Here is a 17,790-nt window from a genome sequence, read left to right on the forward strand (position 1 = left end):
AGACCATCAGTCACAGCTTACCCATGCTTTTCATTGCAGGCTCCAGCAAGGTAAGCAGCCGGGGAAGTGATTACTGGTGGTTCAGTCCCTCTCTTCATCCGTGTGTCTAAGCACTGTGTAAAAAAAAAAAATTTTTTTTTTTTTTTAATTCTTTTTTGGTCAGCTGCAATCCAGGACCCCTGCCCACCTGAATCGCTGGGTTTTTGGCTGATTTCATGTTTTTGTGAGCCGTTTTTTCCCCCCCCAGCATGCCGCAGCCATCCTGGTGTATAGCATGTGAAGAATCAGCTGCGCGGTTTTCTAGGACTGGGATTTGCTCAAGGTGCCTTCCAGGAGGGGTGGGCAGCTCTTTTCAAGGGTCTGCAGCAACAGCCAAGCCTCACGGGGCTCAAAAACTTCAGGCTCCGCAGGAGCTCAGACCTGGTCCTTTCTCCCTCAGTGCAGGGACGGCAGCCATCTTAAGCACAAGTCTTAAGCACATGTCATGCAGCTCGGGCAAGAGCTGTGGGGGAGGGGGAGCTTCCTCCAACATTGTATCCAGTCCCTGCAACTCCTGATGAGAATGCAGCTCAGGATCAGGTTTTTTTTATAGGAGGACCCTGCTTTTCCAGATCAGGATGTTGATTCTGATTCCTTTTTTATTTTGTCCTCCTTAAGCATAAAGCTTTTTTGGCTTCCAGGTCTCTGCAAGGTGGTGCCTTGCCAGTCAGACCTACGCAAGGGCTGCCCCCCAAGGTAGCCAAGCGTGTCGATGTTCCCGCATCTCTAAGGGTCACAAAGTTAAAAGGCGCGGTGGTTTCAGGAGGGTCTGCCACTCTGGACGTGCCGGGCAGTGCAGGTGTAGGAACCTCTCCTCCCCCTCCCGTGGAGCAAGGGAAATAGGCTTCTTTGGAGGGTGATGACCCTCAGGTGGTACGTCTGTTCCAGAGGGAAAAGTTGGAACCCCTCATTCCTGCAGTCCTGGCAGAGCTCGGGGTTCGATTTCCACAGTCTGTAGCAGTCTCGTGCAGTAGGCAAGCCTCAGGTGGGTTCAACAGTTACTCAGCACCCAGGACCTCCTGTCTGCAGAGGAGGAACAGGCTGGAAGGCACGATTGCGTATGGGGCTGATGTTCTTTATGATCTCCTCAGGGTGCAAGCCAGAGCTATGGTCTCAGTGGTATCAGCCAGGTGATTGGGCTGCAGACTCCTCTTCTACATCGCAGTTGGGTACTCTACCCTTCAAGGGTAAGTTCTTTTTGGCGAAGACCTGGACCAGCTTATCAAATTCTTGGGTGACAACAAGGTTCATAAGCTACTGGAGGACCGCCCCAAGCAGTCCAGATCCTTTTTTTTTCCGTCATGCTCTCGTTTCTGGGGGCAGCGCAGGTACAACAAGCCGCGTGGAGCTTTTCAACGAAACACCTCTACTAGGTCTCTAGCATGGTCTCACTCCTTTCGGGGCAGGCGGCCCTTCCGAGACGGTACCCATCAAGGCACCGCCGCAAATTCCTCACAATGAGATACGGCCTGCCCATTCCTCCATTCCAGACTTAGGTGGTTGGCTGCCCCTATTTCTTTAGGAATGAGCCTTAATTACTTCGGATCAGTAGGTCCTCGAAGTCATCGAAAGAGGCAACGCATTAGAGTTCGCTCGGGATCTCCTGGACCTCTACTTGATCTCTCCCTGCGGAACTCGGAAGCACTCAGCGGTGTGCCAGACTCTCGACAGGCTTCAAGCGCTCGGTGCCATAGTCCCGGTCCCCCTCCAGGAACAGGGATTCCATCTACTTCGTCGTCCCCAAAAAGGACGGTTCCTTTCGACCGATCCTGGACCTCAGGAGAGTCAACAAAGCCCTTAAGGTTCCCCATCTTCGGATGCAGATCCTGAGGGCAGTCATAGCGATAGTTTGTACAGGGAAGTTCCTTGCTTCTCTCGACCTGACGGAGGCCTACCTTCACATCCCGGTCCGCCAGGAACACCAGAGATTTCTTCGTCTCAACATCCTGGGATGACATTTTCAGTTTCGAGCACTCCCATTCGGTCTCGCCACCGCGCCACGCACATTTACCAAGATCAAGGTGGTAGTGGCGGCCTTCCTCCGATGGGAGGGAGTCCTAGTCCACCTGTACCTGGACGACTGGCTCATTTGGACAAAGTCAGAGGACCAGTGCGTGATAGCGATCAACCGGGTCTTGTCGGTTCTCACTTCCCTCGGGTGGATAGTCAATTTCTCAAAGAGCAACATCAAGCCCTCTCAGGTCCTCAAATTCTTAGGAGCACGCTTCAACACTCGTGTGGGCAAAGCTCTGTTACCAGAGGCCCGTGCACTCAAGCTCATGGGTCAAGTCCAACATCTATTATCTCTCATGGTCCCCATGGCCTGGGATTATTTCCAGGTTCTAGGCACTATGGCTTCAACTATAGATTTGGTTCCCTGGGCCTTTGCGCATATGCGTCCTTTGCAGAAAGCTTTGCTATCCCGCTGGAAGCTGGTCTCTGAGGAGTTTCAGACACCCTTATCACTTTCCGATGTTACCATCGATAGCATGCAGTGGTGGCTCTCTCTCGCCCACCTGTTGAAGGGGATGCCTTGCAGACTCCTCAGTAGATTGTTGTGACATCGGATGCCAGCCTCTCCGGCTGGGGAGTGGTGTGTCAGAATCAGTCTACCCAGGGACGATAGACCCCAATCCGGTCTCAGTGGCACATCAGTCATCTGGAGACCTGAGCGGTCCGTCTGACTCTCAAGACTTTTCTGCCCTTGATCCATCGCAATGCTGTGCAAGTCCTCTCCGACAATTCCACCACGGTAGCTTACATCAATCACCAGGGCGGCACCAGGAGTTGTCCGGTTGCCCTGGAAGCCAGCAAGCTGCTAGCATGGACGGAGCGCCATCTGGAACGGCTAGCAACCTCCCACATTGCGGGGAAGGAGACACTCAAGCTGACTTCCTGAGTTGTCAGCATCTAGACCCCGGAGAGTGGGAGAGGTCCGGAGAGGCGATGGATTTGATCGTGCACAAGTGGGGGGGGGGGGGGGTCGTCCCCCCTCACTTAGACCTGATGACTACTCTGAGCAATGCAAAGGCCCCTATATTCTTCAGCCGCAGAAGGGAGCACTGCTCAGAAGGGGTAGATGCACTGGTCCTACCCTGGCCTTACGATGTCCTCCTTTACGTGTTCCCACTTTGGCCTCTGTTGGGAAAGGTACTCAGAAGAATAGAACTCCACAGGGGGCCGGGCATCCTCATGGTGCCGGAGTGGCCTCTGAGACCGTGGTTCGCAGATCTGGTGAACTTTGCTACAGACGATCCTCTCCGCCTCGGCCATCTGCCAAACCTGCTCCGACAGGGTCCAGTATTTTTCGATCAGGCAGATCGCTTTTGTCTAGCGGCCTGGCTTTTGAGCAGCGGCGACTAAGGAAGAAGAGTTATAAGGAGGAGGTTATCTCCACTCTCTTGCAGGCCTGTAAGACTTCTACCTCTCTGGCTTATATTCGGGTATGGAGAGTGTTTGAGACTGTCTGCTGAGTCCGGAGTTCTGGCGTGTAAGGCTTCGGTGTCCCAGGTTCTCTCTTTCCTGCAGAATGGTCTCTCCAAAGGTTTGTCTTTCAATTGCTTGCAGGTACAGGTTTTGGCACTCTGTTTTTCCTCCTTGGGCGGGTCGATGGTTACGCATTGGCAACCCATCCGGATGTCATTCGGTTCATCAGGGGGACTAAGCACTTGAACCCACCTGCCCAGGCTACTTGTCCGTCGTGGAGCCTTAACTTGGTTCTCCACATTTTTTGCAAGGCGCCCTTCGAACCCCTTTGGCAAGTCATAATTAAGGATCTGACCCTTAAGACTGTCTTTCTGGTCTCTATTTCCTCAGCCAGGAGAGTGTCTGAGCTCCAAGCCCTGTCTTGGAGCTCGGACACTAAGGCGACTAAGGAAGAAGGGTTATAAGGAGGAGGTTATCTCCACTCTGTTGCGGGCCTGTAAGACTTCTACCCGCTTTTCTGATTCAGGTATTTCCCTCCAAACAGTCCCATCTTCCATGCCAAAGGTTGTGTCCTCCTTTCATGTAAATCAGTAAGAGGAGCTCTTTGCTTTTTCTCAAGAGGACATTGCGAACACACCTGGCACGGATCTACGGCGCCTTGATGTGAAGAGGGTCCCACTGCAATATTTGCGAGTCCAAAGAAGGCTTTGGCGATGCCTTGGAGCGCCGCTGGAAAGGTATTTTAAATGTCTCTGCCTGGCGTCCCCAGATGATGATGATGGATGCTGGGGCAGACCAGGAAAAACCACCGCTGCCGCAAGTCTCGAAGGAGGGCAGCCCTCAGATGATCTGGGGCTCAGCAATTTCAGACTGTGCTCCCTCTCACCTTGCCAGTCCTGTCACTCTTTAGTTTCTGTGCTGTGACCCTTAGTAGTATCCAGAGTGCCTCTGCTCCATGATTTGCTTTCTAATATGGCCCAGCAGAAATCAAAGGCTAGGTGTGGACAAGCTGAGAATCAGAGTGAGAATTATGGAGCAAGTGAGTTGGGATTACTTGCAATGCATAGCACTAGGCATTCTGCAATGAGTTATCTTTGCAGTCATGAGGCTGGCTTATACTTGTAACGTTTGGATTTTGTAGCAAGTTAGAAGCATTGCTGCTTTAGGGAGACCACAGAAAAATGTTATTTAGAACCCACAAAAACTCTGGGCATTACATCTATGGTTCTTAGCTTCATGAGGAGCCTACTAAACCCAAACCAGTCTGTCTTGGTACTTGTATATCAAAGTTTTCCATATATATACACAGCCATTCCGTGTTTTTGTAAGTAAATCATGTGAAAAATAAAATGCTGAGAACATGGGAAGACGTGTTGTACTGTTAATGGTTAGAAGCATTGAACAGAGTCGAAAGGTTCTGGGGCATGAGTCCAATACACTCCTCTGCCATTGGCTAAATGAGTGACCTTGAGCACATCCCTTTTATCTCCCTGTGCCTGTTATTCTGGGACCCAGGTGAAAACAAGACATTTGCCTTAATCTCACTTTCCCAGTCAAATTAAAAAATATGGCCCACTTATAAACTTAGGCTTAGATTTTCTAAGCTACTGTGGCTTCCTGAATTGCGCGGTACAGGGGGGCGGGCCGGCTTTCACACCCAATAGTGCCATCATAAAAGGTGGTGCTATTGGGCGCGAAGTTGGCAGCAAAAAGGGTTCTTACCTTTTCGCTGTCCGCGATGTCTTTGCGGTGTCCGCACCGGTGCCGCCCCGACTCCTCCTGTTCCGGTCTTGATACCGCCCCTTTTTAGTGATTGCATGCGAAAAGGGATTTTTCGCATGCGATCGCTCTGGAAAATGACCCCCTTAGTGTGCAAAGTAGCACTTAAAGTTTATACAGTATCATGTTAGATTTTCAAATGGTTCTGTATCTGGCAAATGCTGTTTTGTTTACTCCTGCTAAACTTTCTAGATAATTAGATATGTGTTTTGAGAGAATGAAAGCCATCTTTTATTGTATTTTTTGCTACTGGTATACAAATTAAGAAAATGTTATTGAGCCCTTTTTTAAAAAGAAATTCTGAATAAATCACACTTTTTTTCTATTTTAGACATATTCTTGTTAAACTAGAATATTTTTTGCCTTCTGCTGTTGTAGGATGTAAGCCTGAGCAGCAGATGATGTATGCTGGAAGTAAGAATAAGCTTGTTCAAACAGCTGAACTTACAAAGGTAACATTGAAAACTGTGAAAGAAAACACTTTTTGAAGGGGGGAAACATATTGTTCCCCATCACTGTATTTCCAGCTCTCTTCCTCAGCCTTTACTGTGGCTGGCTGATCACACCCAGCTGATGAAGATGTCTTCCTAAAGAATAGCCAACTCCAGTCCTTGAGTCACAAGTCTTATTTTCAGAATAATCGAATCTGCAAATTAAGTTGCTGGAACTATAGGAAAGTATACCTTGTGAATAGTCAATGTGGGTTTCATGAAAATAATGGATCTTCTTTCCTGTCTTTCAAAAAACATCTTAAGGCATATTTGTTACCCTGGTAGCTGCAATTGAATACAGTGGACTCTAGTTTAGGCTAGTTTTGCATCTGTATTAAGATTTAGGTTTTTAAATGCTTTTGTTTTGGTTTAGTTTTTTTAATAGTGCACAGTTTGCAGTGTGTCTTATTTTTTTAATGTTATGCAGTGCCTTGAGAGAAGTTTTGAAAGTCAGAGGTGGTTTATAAATATGCTAAATAAGTGAAAATCAGGTTTGTATCCTTGAACAGAGCCAGGCTGCTGTGATCATTTGCCTCCCCTCCATACCTTCATGGGATGCTGATATCACCAGCTCCATGACTTAGGCCCTACTACAAAACGGTTTGAGATCGATTTTAGTTGCTGAACTGGAAGGATGTTCACAGGATATCTGATTTCTCATGTATCCAACTTAGAATCTTTGAGTCAGATATAGTAAGCATTTTTCAGTAGACACAAATTAGGAATACCTTACTGCATTAGTTCTCATATTCAGTCCTTGGACTCTCAACAGGCCTGTACGTTAGAATGTTCACAATGAATATTCATGAGATGTATTTATTTCAGATTATTAACATACACTAGGTCTAAAAACTAAATGTCTTAGTATCCAGAATAAGTGGGTTATGCACCTCTACCAGCAGATAGAGAATGAACAAACTGACATCATAGTACATTTACCCCTGCATTAACATCAGCCTGCCAGTATTCTCTATTTCCAGCACATGGTGGATGTGCATCTCCCCACTGGGAATTGCTTCATTTTAAAGAAAAGGAGAATTAGAGAAATTATGTCCTGCTCTCCTGTGGTGATACCAAATGGTCCCTCCCACAGTTGAGAATTCCTGAGGTGATTTCTGTGGTCCCTTAGACGAGTGCCTTGGTCCGGTTGGCTTCAGCCGGCGAGGACTTAGTTGCTTGAGCAGCTGAAAGGCAGCGGGTGCAGGAAGCAGTGTGTGGCAGTGACAGCACATGCCCTCTCCCCGTGCAGCCGGAAACTGTTGCTGAGCTCAGGTAAGTTTAAAAAAAGAAAAAATTATACAAAGATCTAGGAGATTTTTATTGTGTAAGGCTTCCTCCTTCCCCTGGTCTCCATGCTTGGCGGGCAGGTCTGACATTCATCCTCCATGGGAGGTTGAAGGACATGGGCAGCCTAGTGAGTTGAGCAGTCTCCTTAGGCTCGACCCCGGACAAACGGCATTTCACATGCTTTCTAAGGCTGACCTCTACAGGATTTTCGGTTCGGTGTGTGCGTCTTGCTGTGTGCCCAGATTGCGTGCCCAGTTTTTGGATGCACAGTCGGGCCTCGTCTGTGCATCCACATTAAGTGATGCCATAGTGGCTGCTCATCTTCCTCTGTGCACAAGTAGTACTATGCGTTTATGTTTTTTGTGCACTTATTTTTGGATGCCTAGGTAGGTGCCTAAGTATAGGATACATAATTTTGGGTGCCTAGGTTGAACGTATGTGTGTGTGTGTATGTATGTATGTATATATATATATATATATATATATGTGTGTGTGTGTGTATGTATATATATAGATAGATAGATATTAAAAAACAAAAAACCCAGCTAGACTCATGTTTCCGGCCGCCACTCACCACACTGTCTGCCATAATGGTGCCTGTACCTAAGAAGCCTAAGTGTCTTTCTGTTTGCACTGCTTGTCATATTCGGGCGTCTCAGCCAGGAGTTCCTGCTAATTTGTGCCAGTGCTGTTTGAAGTCTCAGGGACAATTGTTTTCCTCTGATTTCACTAAGCCTGGTTCTTCCGAGCCGGATGTTGGTCTGGATAAAGATGACTCAGGTGGGGCGCCCGATTTTGGAACTCCTCTAACTGGTTCCTCAGCAGGGGAAGGTAGCTCGGTGAGTACACCTCAGATATCTCATGGTCTGGATACTTCTACTTTTTCATGGGTAGAAATTTCCCATGGATTGCAATCCTTTCTTCAGGCGCAGTCCTCAGCTCTGTCCAATGCTTCTAAAGCAGAAATGCAGGTAGTATCCTTGCCTGGACCTTCTTTCAAGCACCAGAGTACTTCTAGAATGGCAGTGGGACCTCCGGATAGAGATCTGGATGGCATGGTTGATGCCGTTCCTGACTCTCTTGAGGTGAAATTCTCCCCTGATTAGAACCATATACAACTATATTACGGTTCTTTCATAGAGATGAACTGCTAGCTCTGGTTTCCCAGATCTTGAAAATGCTTGGAGTTCCTGGGGCAGATTCTGTGTCTGAGCCAAAAAGAAATCTCATTTTGGCTTCCTTGCGTAAGGCCTCTTGTTTATTCCCTGGGATGGAAGTCATTCAGGAATTGATTGATCTTGAGTGGGGTGCCCCAGAGGCTAATTTCAAAGGGGGTCGGGTTTTGGAAGGCCTGTACCCTCTGGATCCAGTGGTAAGAGAGTGCTTACATTTTCTGAAGGTAGATACACTTGGGTGTGCCATCTCCAAGTAGACCATTATTCCTGTGGAAGGAGAAGTAGCCTTGAAGGATGCTCATGATAAAGATTGAGACTATCCTTAAGCAAGCATTTGAAGCCGTGGCAATGACCTTGCAGAGCACTTCTTTTTGTTCCCTGATGGCTTGCTCTTGTTTTCTTCTCTCCCAGGTGCAATTATGGAACCAGCTGCTGCCTTCTTGGCAAATGCGGGCTGTGATTCAGAAATTTGTAGGCCAATGCGACCTCCAAGGCTAACCTCGCCAAATTGCCCTTTAATGGCTCGCTTTTGTTTGGCAGTAAGTTGGGGAAACTGGCCAGTAAGTGGGGTGAATCTCTAGTTCCTTATTTATCAGAGAATAAGAAGCAGGCGCAGCCGTCCTTTAACATGAGAAGTCATGCTAGAGGATCCTAGCGTTTTCAACCCTATACAGGAACAATCTTTCAGAGGTCTAGACCCTTTGGTAGGTCTTAGTCCTTTTGTCCCTGACAGCCCAGAAGAGGCGCAGGCTCGGGTAGTAGAACCTCCCAAGTCTCCCAGTGAAGGTTTGCCGACCTACCCTTGGGAACAGGAGATAGGGGACACCTCTTTTTTTTTTTTATCAGAAGTGGATTGAGATCAGATCAGTGGGTCCTGAAGGTGATATGAGAAGGATATGTGATGGTGGTTTGCGGTATTCCTCGGGACATGTTCTTGTAGTCTCCTTGCCACTCCCCGCAGAAGAAGCAGACAGTGGAGGGTACATTGGCAAGGCTCCTCAGTCTGAGGGCTGTGGTCCCAGTGCCCACATCTCAAGAAATATGGGGCGATATTCCATTTATTTTGTTGTGTGAAAGGAGGTGACAGCAATTGCCCTCTACCCCCACAGCCAGATACTGTCTCTGCACTCAGCCGGTAAGTGTTGAGCTCCCATAAGTTAAAAAAAAAAAAAAAAAAAAAGTTTTACTTAGAGACAGGGGGTTTGGTCTCCGTGCTTGCTGTGCTGTACAGACTTTGTTCCCGCTCCTGTTGGGGTTAAGGACCTGGGCAGCTTGGTGGGTTGAGCGGTCCCGGTGGACTAGGCCCTGCATTCAGGCTTCTTTTTTCAATGCACACCACGTGGTAGGCCGCAGTGGTGTTTTCATGTGCTCCTGTGCGTGTCTTACTGCCCTCTACAGGACTATGGTGTGCACAGTGCATCAGCTCTGCATTAGGCTCGACATTTTTGTGCATAAATCTGCTCTAGCTAGGCGCACTACTTGGCATGCCCCTTGCTGCGCTTTCTTCAGGGGCGTGCAATTTTTCAAATGTGAGCTGTTTAAACGCACAGCTACTGCTACTCATGGTGCTGGTAAATAAGCCTAAGAGCTTTTCTCTGTGTTGCATGTCATATTAGGGCTTCTCAGCCTGATCTGTCTTCCAACATGTCAGTGCTGTTTGGATGCGCAGGGAGAGTTGTTTTCCTCGGATTTTGCTAAGCCTGGATCTTCCCACTCTGGCCTGGTTCCGGCATTGGCTGGCAGTGCACCAGATCTTGCTACTCCCTTGACTGGCTCTTCTGCAGAAGACGGCAGTTCAGTTGGGCCTGCTCCAGTACCTTCTATGTTTGGTCTGGATCCGGCTCCTTTTTTGTGGGTGGAGGGTTTTTTCAGGATTTACAAGCCTTTGTACAGGTGCAGTCCTCCACTTCGCCCACTCATGTCAGGTCGGACTCTCAGCTGGTGGCCTCCTCCCTCTTCCAGTCCTATGGTTAGGTGCCGTGGCATGCCTCAGTTCACCACGGGTATCCCAGTTGGGGACCCAGATGGCATGGATAAGGCGGATACTGATTCTTGGGAAGATGGGGAAATTCCTCCTGGTTTGGAGCCATGTTGAACCATGTTGTACTTCTTTCATAAAGATGAGCTACTGGTCCTGATTTCCCAGACCTTGAAGATGCTGCAAGTACCTGGAGCAGAGTCTGTCAGAGCCGAGCAAGAATCCCATTTACGTTTCCTTACGTAAAGCCTCAAGTTTTTTTTTTCTTGATATGGAAGCCATTCAAGAATTGATTGATCTTGAATGGGACACCCCGGAGGTACGTTTCAAAGAGGGTTGGGCATTGGAAGGCCTATAACCTCTGGATCAAACTGTGAAGGAATGTCTGTGTTTTCCCAAAGTAAATGCACGTCTGTGCCATCTCTAAATAGATGACTATGGTCATGGAGGGAGGAGTGACCTTGAAGGATGTGCATGATAGACTTAATCCGCCTATCTTTAAGCAGTGGCTATGACCTTGCAGATTGCTTCATATTGTTCTCTTGTGGCACATTCTTGCTTGCTTCTCTCGCAGGAGGTGGATGATTCGGGGGTGCATTCTAGAATTGTTATGGAACCCACGATCACCTTTTTGGCAGACGCGGGTTGTGATTTAGTCAGTACCTCAGCCAGAGGAGTGGCTTCAGTGGTAGCAGCCAGACGGCAGCTATGATTGTGGAATTGACCAGCTGACACAGCCTCCAAGGCTAATCTTATTAAAATGCCCTTTAAGGGTTCATTCTTGTTTGGGAGTGAGTTGAGAAAGCTGGCCTTTAAGTGGGGCATATCTCCAGTTCCCTGGTTACTGGAGGAAAGAAGCAATTACGGTGACCCCTTTTCTGTGAGGGGTCTTCTCAGGCTCATAAAAACATAAGAAATTGCCATACTGGGTCAGACCAAGGGTCCATCAAGCCCAGCATCCTATTTCCAACAGTGGCCAATCCAGGCTACAAGTACCTGCCAAGAACCCAAACACTAAGTAGATCCCATACTACTGATGCCAGTAGTAGCAATGGCTATTCCCTAAGCCAACTTGATTAATAGCAGTTAATGGATTTCTCCTCCAAGAACTTATCCAAACCTTTTTTAAACCCAACTGCACTAACCACATCCTTTGGCAACAAATTCAGAGCTCAGTTGTGCATTGAGTGAAAGACGTTTCTCAGATTAGTTGTAAATGTGCTACTTACTAACTTCATGGAGTGCCCCCTAGTCCTTCTGTTATCCGAAAGAGTAAATAACCAATTCACATTTACCCATTCTAGATCTCTTATGATTTTAAAGACCTCTATCATATCCTTCCACAGCCGCCTCTTCTCCAAGCTGAAAGCCCTAACCTCTTCAGCCTTTCCTCATAATGGAACTGTTCCATCCCCTTTATCAATTTAGTCACCCTTCTCTGTACCTTCTCCTGTGCAACTATCTCTTGAGATGTGGCGACCAGAATTGTTCACAGTAATCCAGGTCCCTCCAGGAATTTGACTTTTCAGAGGACTCTGCCTTTTGGTGGATCTCAGTCCTTTTGTCCCCATCAGTCCATGAGAAGATGAGACCTGGTGCAAAGAGCGTGGTGTTCTTCCTCGGTTGGTTAAGATTCTGCTTATTTTGGTAATTTTGCAGGATGGGTTGACTAAAAGATTGGCCCTTAATTCTTTGAAGGTTCAAGTTGCAGCTCTTACATGTTTCAGATGCATAATGAATGGTGTTTCCTTCTAGTCCCATCATGAGGTGACCCGTTTCTTGGAAAGGGGTAAAACCCTCTGCCATCCTTGCAGTTGCCAATTCTGTTGTGAAGTCTTAACCAGATACTGGATTTTTTTTTATTTTTATTTTTTTTTATAGTGGGCCCTCTGTCATGTTTGAGTTGCAGGCGTTGTCTTGCTGGGAGCCATTCCTTTGTATGACTCCAGGGGCATTGCAGCTGTGTTTTGTTCCATCCTTCTTGCCTAAGGTGGTTTTGGAATTTCATCTGAATCAGTCCATTTCCTTGCCTCTCTGGATAAGATCAGGGATATGGAGGAGTATCACCTTCTGCGTTCCTTAGATGTTAAGAGGCTTGTGTGCTATCTGGAGATTCTGAGCCTTTTTGGAGGTCAGATTATCTGTCCTTCATAGTGGAAAGAAGCAGGGCAAACCAGTTTCGCGGGCTATGACAGCTCGCTGGATTAAGGAGGTTGTCATGGCCCCATATGTGGATGCCTAGAAGCCATTGCCTGTTCAGTTTAAGGCTCTTGCCACTAAGGCTCAGGCAGTGTCATCTGTGGAGGTTAGTTTGTCTCAAGTTGATCTGATGAGCTGTGACATAGTCCTCCTTACATACCCTTTCCAGGTTTTATCATCTGGATGTGCAGGCCCGGGAGGACGCAGCCTTTGTACGTGCAGAGTTGACTGGACCGCACGCTGCCTCCTGCCCTGTTTGGGAGTAGCTTTGGTACATTCCACTGGTTCTGAGTCCATCTGTCTACGCGTTAGGAAATAGAGAAATTACTTACCTGATAATTTTGTATTCCTTAGTGTAGACAGATGGACTCAGCTTTCTGCCCTCGGTTGCCAACTGCTTGTGTTCACGGTCCTCCTGTGAGGATACGGATCCCAAGAGATTACTGGCCTGTGTTCTTACTTGAGTTCAGTGTTCTTGTTGGTTGAGTACAGTTATGGTTGACTGTTTTTAAACAAGTGTTTTGCTAGTCTGTCCATAGTTGCTTTTAAAGAGAATACTGACAGGCTTGGGGTCACTGCAGGAGTATATATACTGTGATGTCAGCTTGCTCCATCTCCATTTGCTGGCAGGGGAGGATAACCCATTGGTCCTGCATCCATCTCTCTACACTAAGGTAATTTCTCCATTTATCTTTGTTCTGATCAGTCACTGGGCATGTTTGTCCAGTAAATAAATCAATTGGACCACTGCTATTGCATTCAAAATTTATACTTTCAAAAATGTACATAGAGAATCATGACCTGCCCATAAATGTTTAGGGAGGCTTTTGGAATTCTCTCATTGGCAAATATATTGGTAAGAACATGAGTACAGAAACTACAACAGTTCTCATCTCCCCCCCCCCCCCTCCAGCTGGAACTTTTTAAGTAGGCCGGTTCTCTAAGGACTGGAAACAGCCAAGGCTGAGCAGCAGAGACCTTCATAGAAGGCCAGTGTTTCTGGTCAAGTTCCTTTTCCATGGTCAAACTGCTTCACTGACTTGAGAAATCCTAGTCTTTGTCCTCACCCCCCAGGTACCTTAACCCTATCTATGTAACCCTTACCATCTAACTTCCTATAACCATCTCTGGTAATCCATAACTATTACCCATTGTCAATACAATTTGCCGCAGAAACTACTGCTTTGACTGTCATTCAGTTATATAAATATAATATGTAATATAGTTGGCTATCTATATAAAGTTGTTTAAGTTTGCTGTATCCTCCTGCTATTATACTCACTTGGTCCCTTAGACCATTCCTCATTCTCTCCCCGTTCCTTACGAATCCCTGTTAATTGTAACTTTATCCTTCCTTTTTCCCAACTAGTTTTTGGCTCCCCAGTTATATGTGAACCGATGTGATATTCATTTGAATGTCGGTATATAAAAGTTATAAATAAATAAGTGAAGCTGCAGTGTAATAGTGACTCAACACAGCCTTTATCTCTGCTCCTTGAATCTAAGAATATCAACTGACCCAGGTATATGGTTTCCAAAGATTCTTCCTTTTTGGAGAAAAGCTTTAGAGAACACACACCCATATAGAGGATGAATATTAAAGCGACACTGAATTTTTTATTTCATATTTTATTGGATACCTTATACCAGTGGTTCCAAACATTTTTCCAATGAACCTTGAATTGTCAGACTAAGTTTTCCAGACTCCTTTTATTTTTTATAGTTTGAAAGATGGAAGAGGTGGGGGAGAGCTAGGAGGGGAAGAAAACACTGCAGTCCTGCTGTCGCCAGCTGTTTTTTACCCTCTTCCAGTGCTTGGTCTCTTTCTATCTTTCACCTACTCCACCTCCCCTCTTTCTCTTCTATTGGACAATGCTACGCTTCTTTCTCTTGACTCTTAGCAGTAGCCACATCACAATGTCACCTTGTTTACCTCATATTGGGGCTGATACAATTAAAATGTGCTGAGTGTTAAGCGCCCACTTTCCTAACTTGCCTCCAGGCACCTGTCCTGGGGGCGCCATGCAATATTTAAATTAGGGGTTGCGTTGTCAACGGGAGCCCGCGAGCTGTCGGCTGTCCGGTTTAGAAAATAGATGCCGAATTTATCGGCATCCGTTTTTCCTAATCTGCGCATGGCCAGGGATTCAGGAAACTGACACTTCTTAACTGAGCGTCCGTTTCCTGAACCCAACCACTGGCATTTGTGTTAAAATCTTTTTCTTTTTTTAAACTTGTTTTAAGATTTTGTTCCTCCTACTTAATATCGCAATGAGGAGGATGTACAGAAAAGCAGTATTTTCTGCTTTTCTGTACAACTTTTGAGTGCTCAGCAATTAACGCCTTCTCTAGGCAGGTGTTTAATTTTTGAGTGTAAAAATGTTTGACGCACTTTTTTTTTTTTTTTTTTTGCATTTTGGGTGATTTGCTAATAGCCTCATCATGCATTTGCATGTGATGACTGCTATTAGTTTCGCCCCGCTTTGGACGCACATTGTGTAGGTGCATAAGGGGATTAGGTAGCACCTACACAATGTGCATTCGACTCCTTCACAACGTGCATCTGAGCGCACTGTACTGCATTGGCCCCACTGACAGCTTGTTGGGTAGAGTTCTGTTAAGCCACACTGCTACATCTTTTCTTTGTAGGTGATCTGGGACAGACACACTTTCTCTCTTATAAGCCACAGTAGATCCTCTTCAGTCTAGGGACCACTCTTTGGGAATCACTTAAGATTGATTTTATGTCTTTACTTTGATATTGTTCTAAAACATTTTTTTTTTTGTTAGGTATTTGAAATCAGAAATACTGAAGATTTAACTGAAGAATGGTTGCGTGAGAAGCTTGGATTTTTTCACTAAAAGTTCTATTTCTTAATGTTCTGCTTATGAAACAGCAGTTCCTCTTGAATGAAACTCTTTTGGCTTCTGTAAATTCTTACTGACATACTTTGTGCTGCTGAGAAATTATAGGTGGCATTATTATTTTTTTTTTTGTCTTGAAATGCTTCTTTTCCCAGAGATGAATATTCTCACAGGGAAAAGTATGTCTCAGAGTTAAACATGTGTACAAACTAATTTCTTTTTTTAATTAACATTTTGCTTTCTACTTCACTTTACTTTTGATTTTTAGAGTCCTAATTTGTAGCCAGAAGTAAAAATATGGTAAAGAAATGTTTAATGCTATTAAAGATCATGTCACATTAGTCCTATGTTAGTCCATGTTTACAATAGCCAAAATAATTCCTGCTAAGATGAGCTGCTTTTAAAACTGAAAATGTAGGTATATTTGTATTAACCTGATGTTACTGGAACCATAATACATACTTCGGTTTTATGCCTAATAATGCACTGTTTATAGTTAAGTTTCCTGTAGTGAGTAAGGAACTATTCAGTTTTGCAAGATATGTGCATGGGTAAAGCGTGTTTCCTCTTCTGTAATGTGTCCTGGAATAATTCTCTTCGGGGACTTTGTGCGCTCTTGTAATGGAATAACATTGCTTTACCTTGCAGTACACAGCTTCTTTGCACTTTACAAGTATAACTTGGAATACAAAGTGTTACTTTCTGCTGATCATTTTGACAGCTCCTGTTTTGTTAGAGATTTAAAGTTTGAATAGATCGAGCCATTTACAAAGCCAAATTTTAATCTTGTAGGATGGTTTGACCCTTAGAACAAGGCTAAGGTGTAAAACATGGGTTAAAACAAAGTATAGTACTTACAGTACACTTTATTTTGTACTTCATTTTTAATCCAAGATTTATAATAGTGACCTCTTAACCACAGAGTGACTACATTTCTCCTGTGGTTCTCAGTCAGTCTGGTTAGATTTGGACAGTTGGTAGCTCGGATATCACTGGGTGCTGGTCACAGTGTAACTTTATGCTTTCCAAAAGAAGTGCGAGTAGCGGCTTTTTCCTAAGCTACGAACTTTTGTAACTATTATGAGCTTAGTTAAATTAATACTAATTTACACTTCCAGGTGTTTAAAATGATCTGTTTTATAGAGTACCTCAGGTGTGCATATATCATTACTGTGCTTAAGTTTCTCAAATTAACACACATTTCATCTGTTAATACTTGTGCCTTTGTTTCCAGCTTTAAACTTGTCTTATGTAACTGGACTTTGCACTGCCATTGTCCTAAATGGTAGGATCTTGTAATGGTTAACAGGTGTAACTGAAATTTTGATACAAATTTCAATTTAAACTTTTTTTAAATTTTCAGCTCTCTGCTCATGCTATAAATATTTGGCAGTTGGGAGTATAGAGAAATGTTTGAAAAGGTTAAATTATTGGTTTAACCAATGATTGCATACAGGTATTTTGGATTAAAAGTTAGGGGTGCCATATTGCACTGGGTTTTTTCTCCCCCACCCCCTTTAAAGCATTTTCCAGCTCACATTCCAGCCAAGATTCTTCTGAATAACTCAGCTCAAAACCTGTTCTTTTCAGCTGAGCCATTATGATCTTTTGGAAAGCAAGTATCTGAACTTTATTTAAATGAACCATACACAATGATAGTCAGAAGTGAAGTATCTTGAGTAATCTCCATATGGCCACTAAAGGGTGCATTCCTTAATTCTTTCACAGGAAACATTCTCATTTTGATTAACAGTACCTCATATGCTCAATGACAAATGCTTCTATTTTTTAGTGATTTGAGTCTGTGAAGCAGTACTAGGATTATAAGAGTATTTCCACTGTTTTAGTCCTTGGGGTCCAAAATTGCACTGCTTTGCTTTTAATCACATTCACTCTGCGTTTCTGAAACAGTTTTTAAAACTGTTTGTTTTCTACCTGCACTTTAAGTGCTGTAAAATATCTAAAAACCCTCACTTTATCAGATGACATTTGTATCCTCTAATTTCATTAATGTTGGGGTTTTTTTCATTTTATATACATGGCTTTTTTGCCCAGTCTTCAGACTGGTGGGATTTTGTATGCTGGAAGACAATTTTTTTCCCAGTTAAAAAAAAAAAAAAAAAAAATTACAATAAGAATTAAAGTAGCATTATCTCCACTAATGGTTGAACAGAATTTTCTCATGTATATTTAGACTGTTACTCTTGGGTAGTCTGAGTAGAAGAGCAATGTGTTTAGATTAGCTTAAATAAAGCTTTGAAGTATTGATTACCATTGTCATTAATCTGGTACAGTGAGTGCTGTATACAGTTACTAATTTTCAAAGGTAACTGGAAAATCTAAGCTGAAGATAATTACTATCAGGTCTATCCTGTAAAGTGCGGCCGCGTTTACCCTGCTCCTAAGCCGCTTTTTACTCACCTTCCGGCCGCGTTAGCCCTTCCTGCGATCCCGAATCCCCTTTAACCTACTCCTACCGCGTCCTAAATTCCCCGGGCAACCCCTTCCGCACGCGGCATGTATATTGCATGCAAACGAGCGAATTAGCTAT

The 17,790-nt window shown here is 44.9% G+C and overlaps 1 protein-coding gene across 3 annotated transcripts in view; it reads left to right on the forward strand.

Moving 5' to 3' along the window:
* Positions 1 to 17,409, forward strand: part of GMFB (glia maturation factor beta) — a 92,802-nt gene extending 75,393 nt beyond the window's left edge. For all 3 annotated transcript variants that reach the window (XM_029598294.1, XM_029598295.1, XM_029598296.1), the window contains 2 exons: positions 5,623 to 5,696; positions 15,165 to 17,409. In XM_029598294.1, the coding sequence (XP_029454154.1) occupies positions 5,623 to 5,696; positions 15,165 to 15,236 (146 nt within the window). In that variant the 3' untranslated portion in view covers positions 15,237 to 17,409. The remainder of the gene's footprint in view (positions 1 to 5,622; positions 5,697 to 15,164) is intronic.
* The last annotated feature ends 381 nt before the right edge of the window (positions 17,410 to 17,790 follow it).

This window comes from Rhinatrema bivittatum, chromosome 4, assembly GCF_901001135.1.
Source record: "Rhinatrema bivittatum chromosome 4, aRhiBiv1.1, whole genome shotgun sequence".
NCBI classification, from domain to species: domain Eukaryota; kingdom Metazoa; phylum Chordata; class Amphibia; order Gymnophiona; family Rhinatrematidae; genus Rhinatrema; species Rhinatrema bivittatum.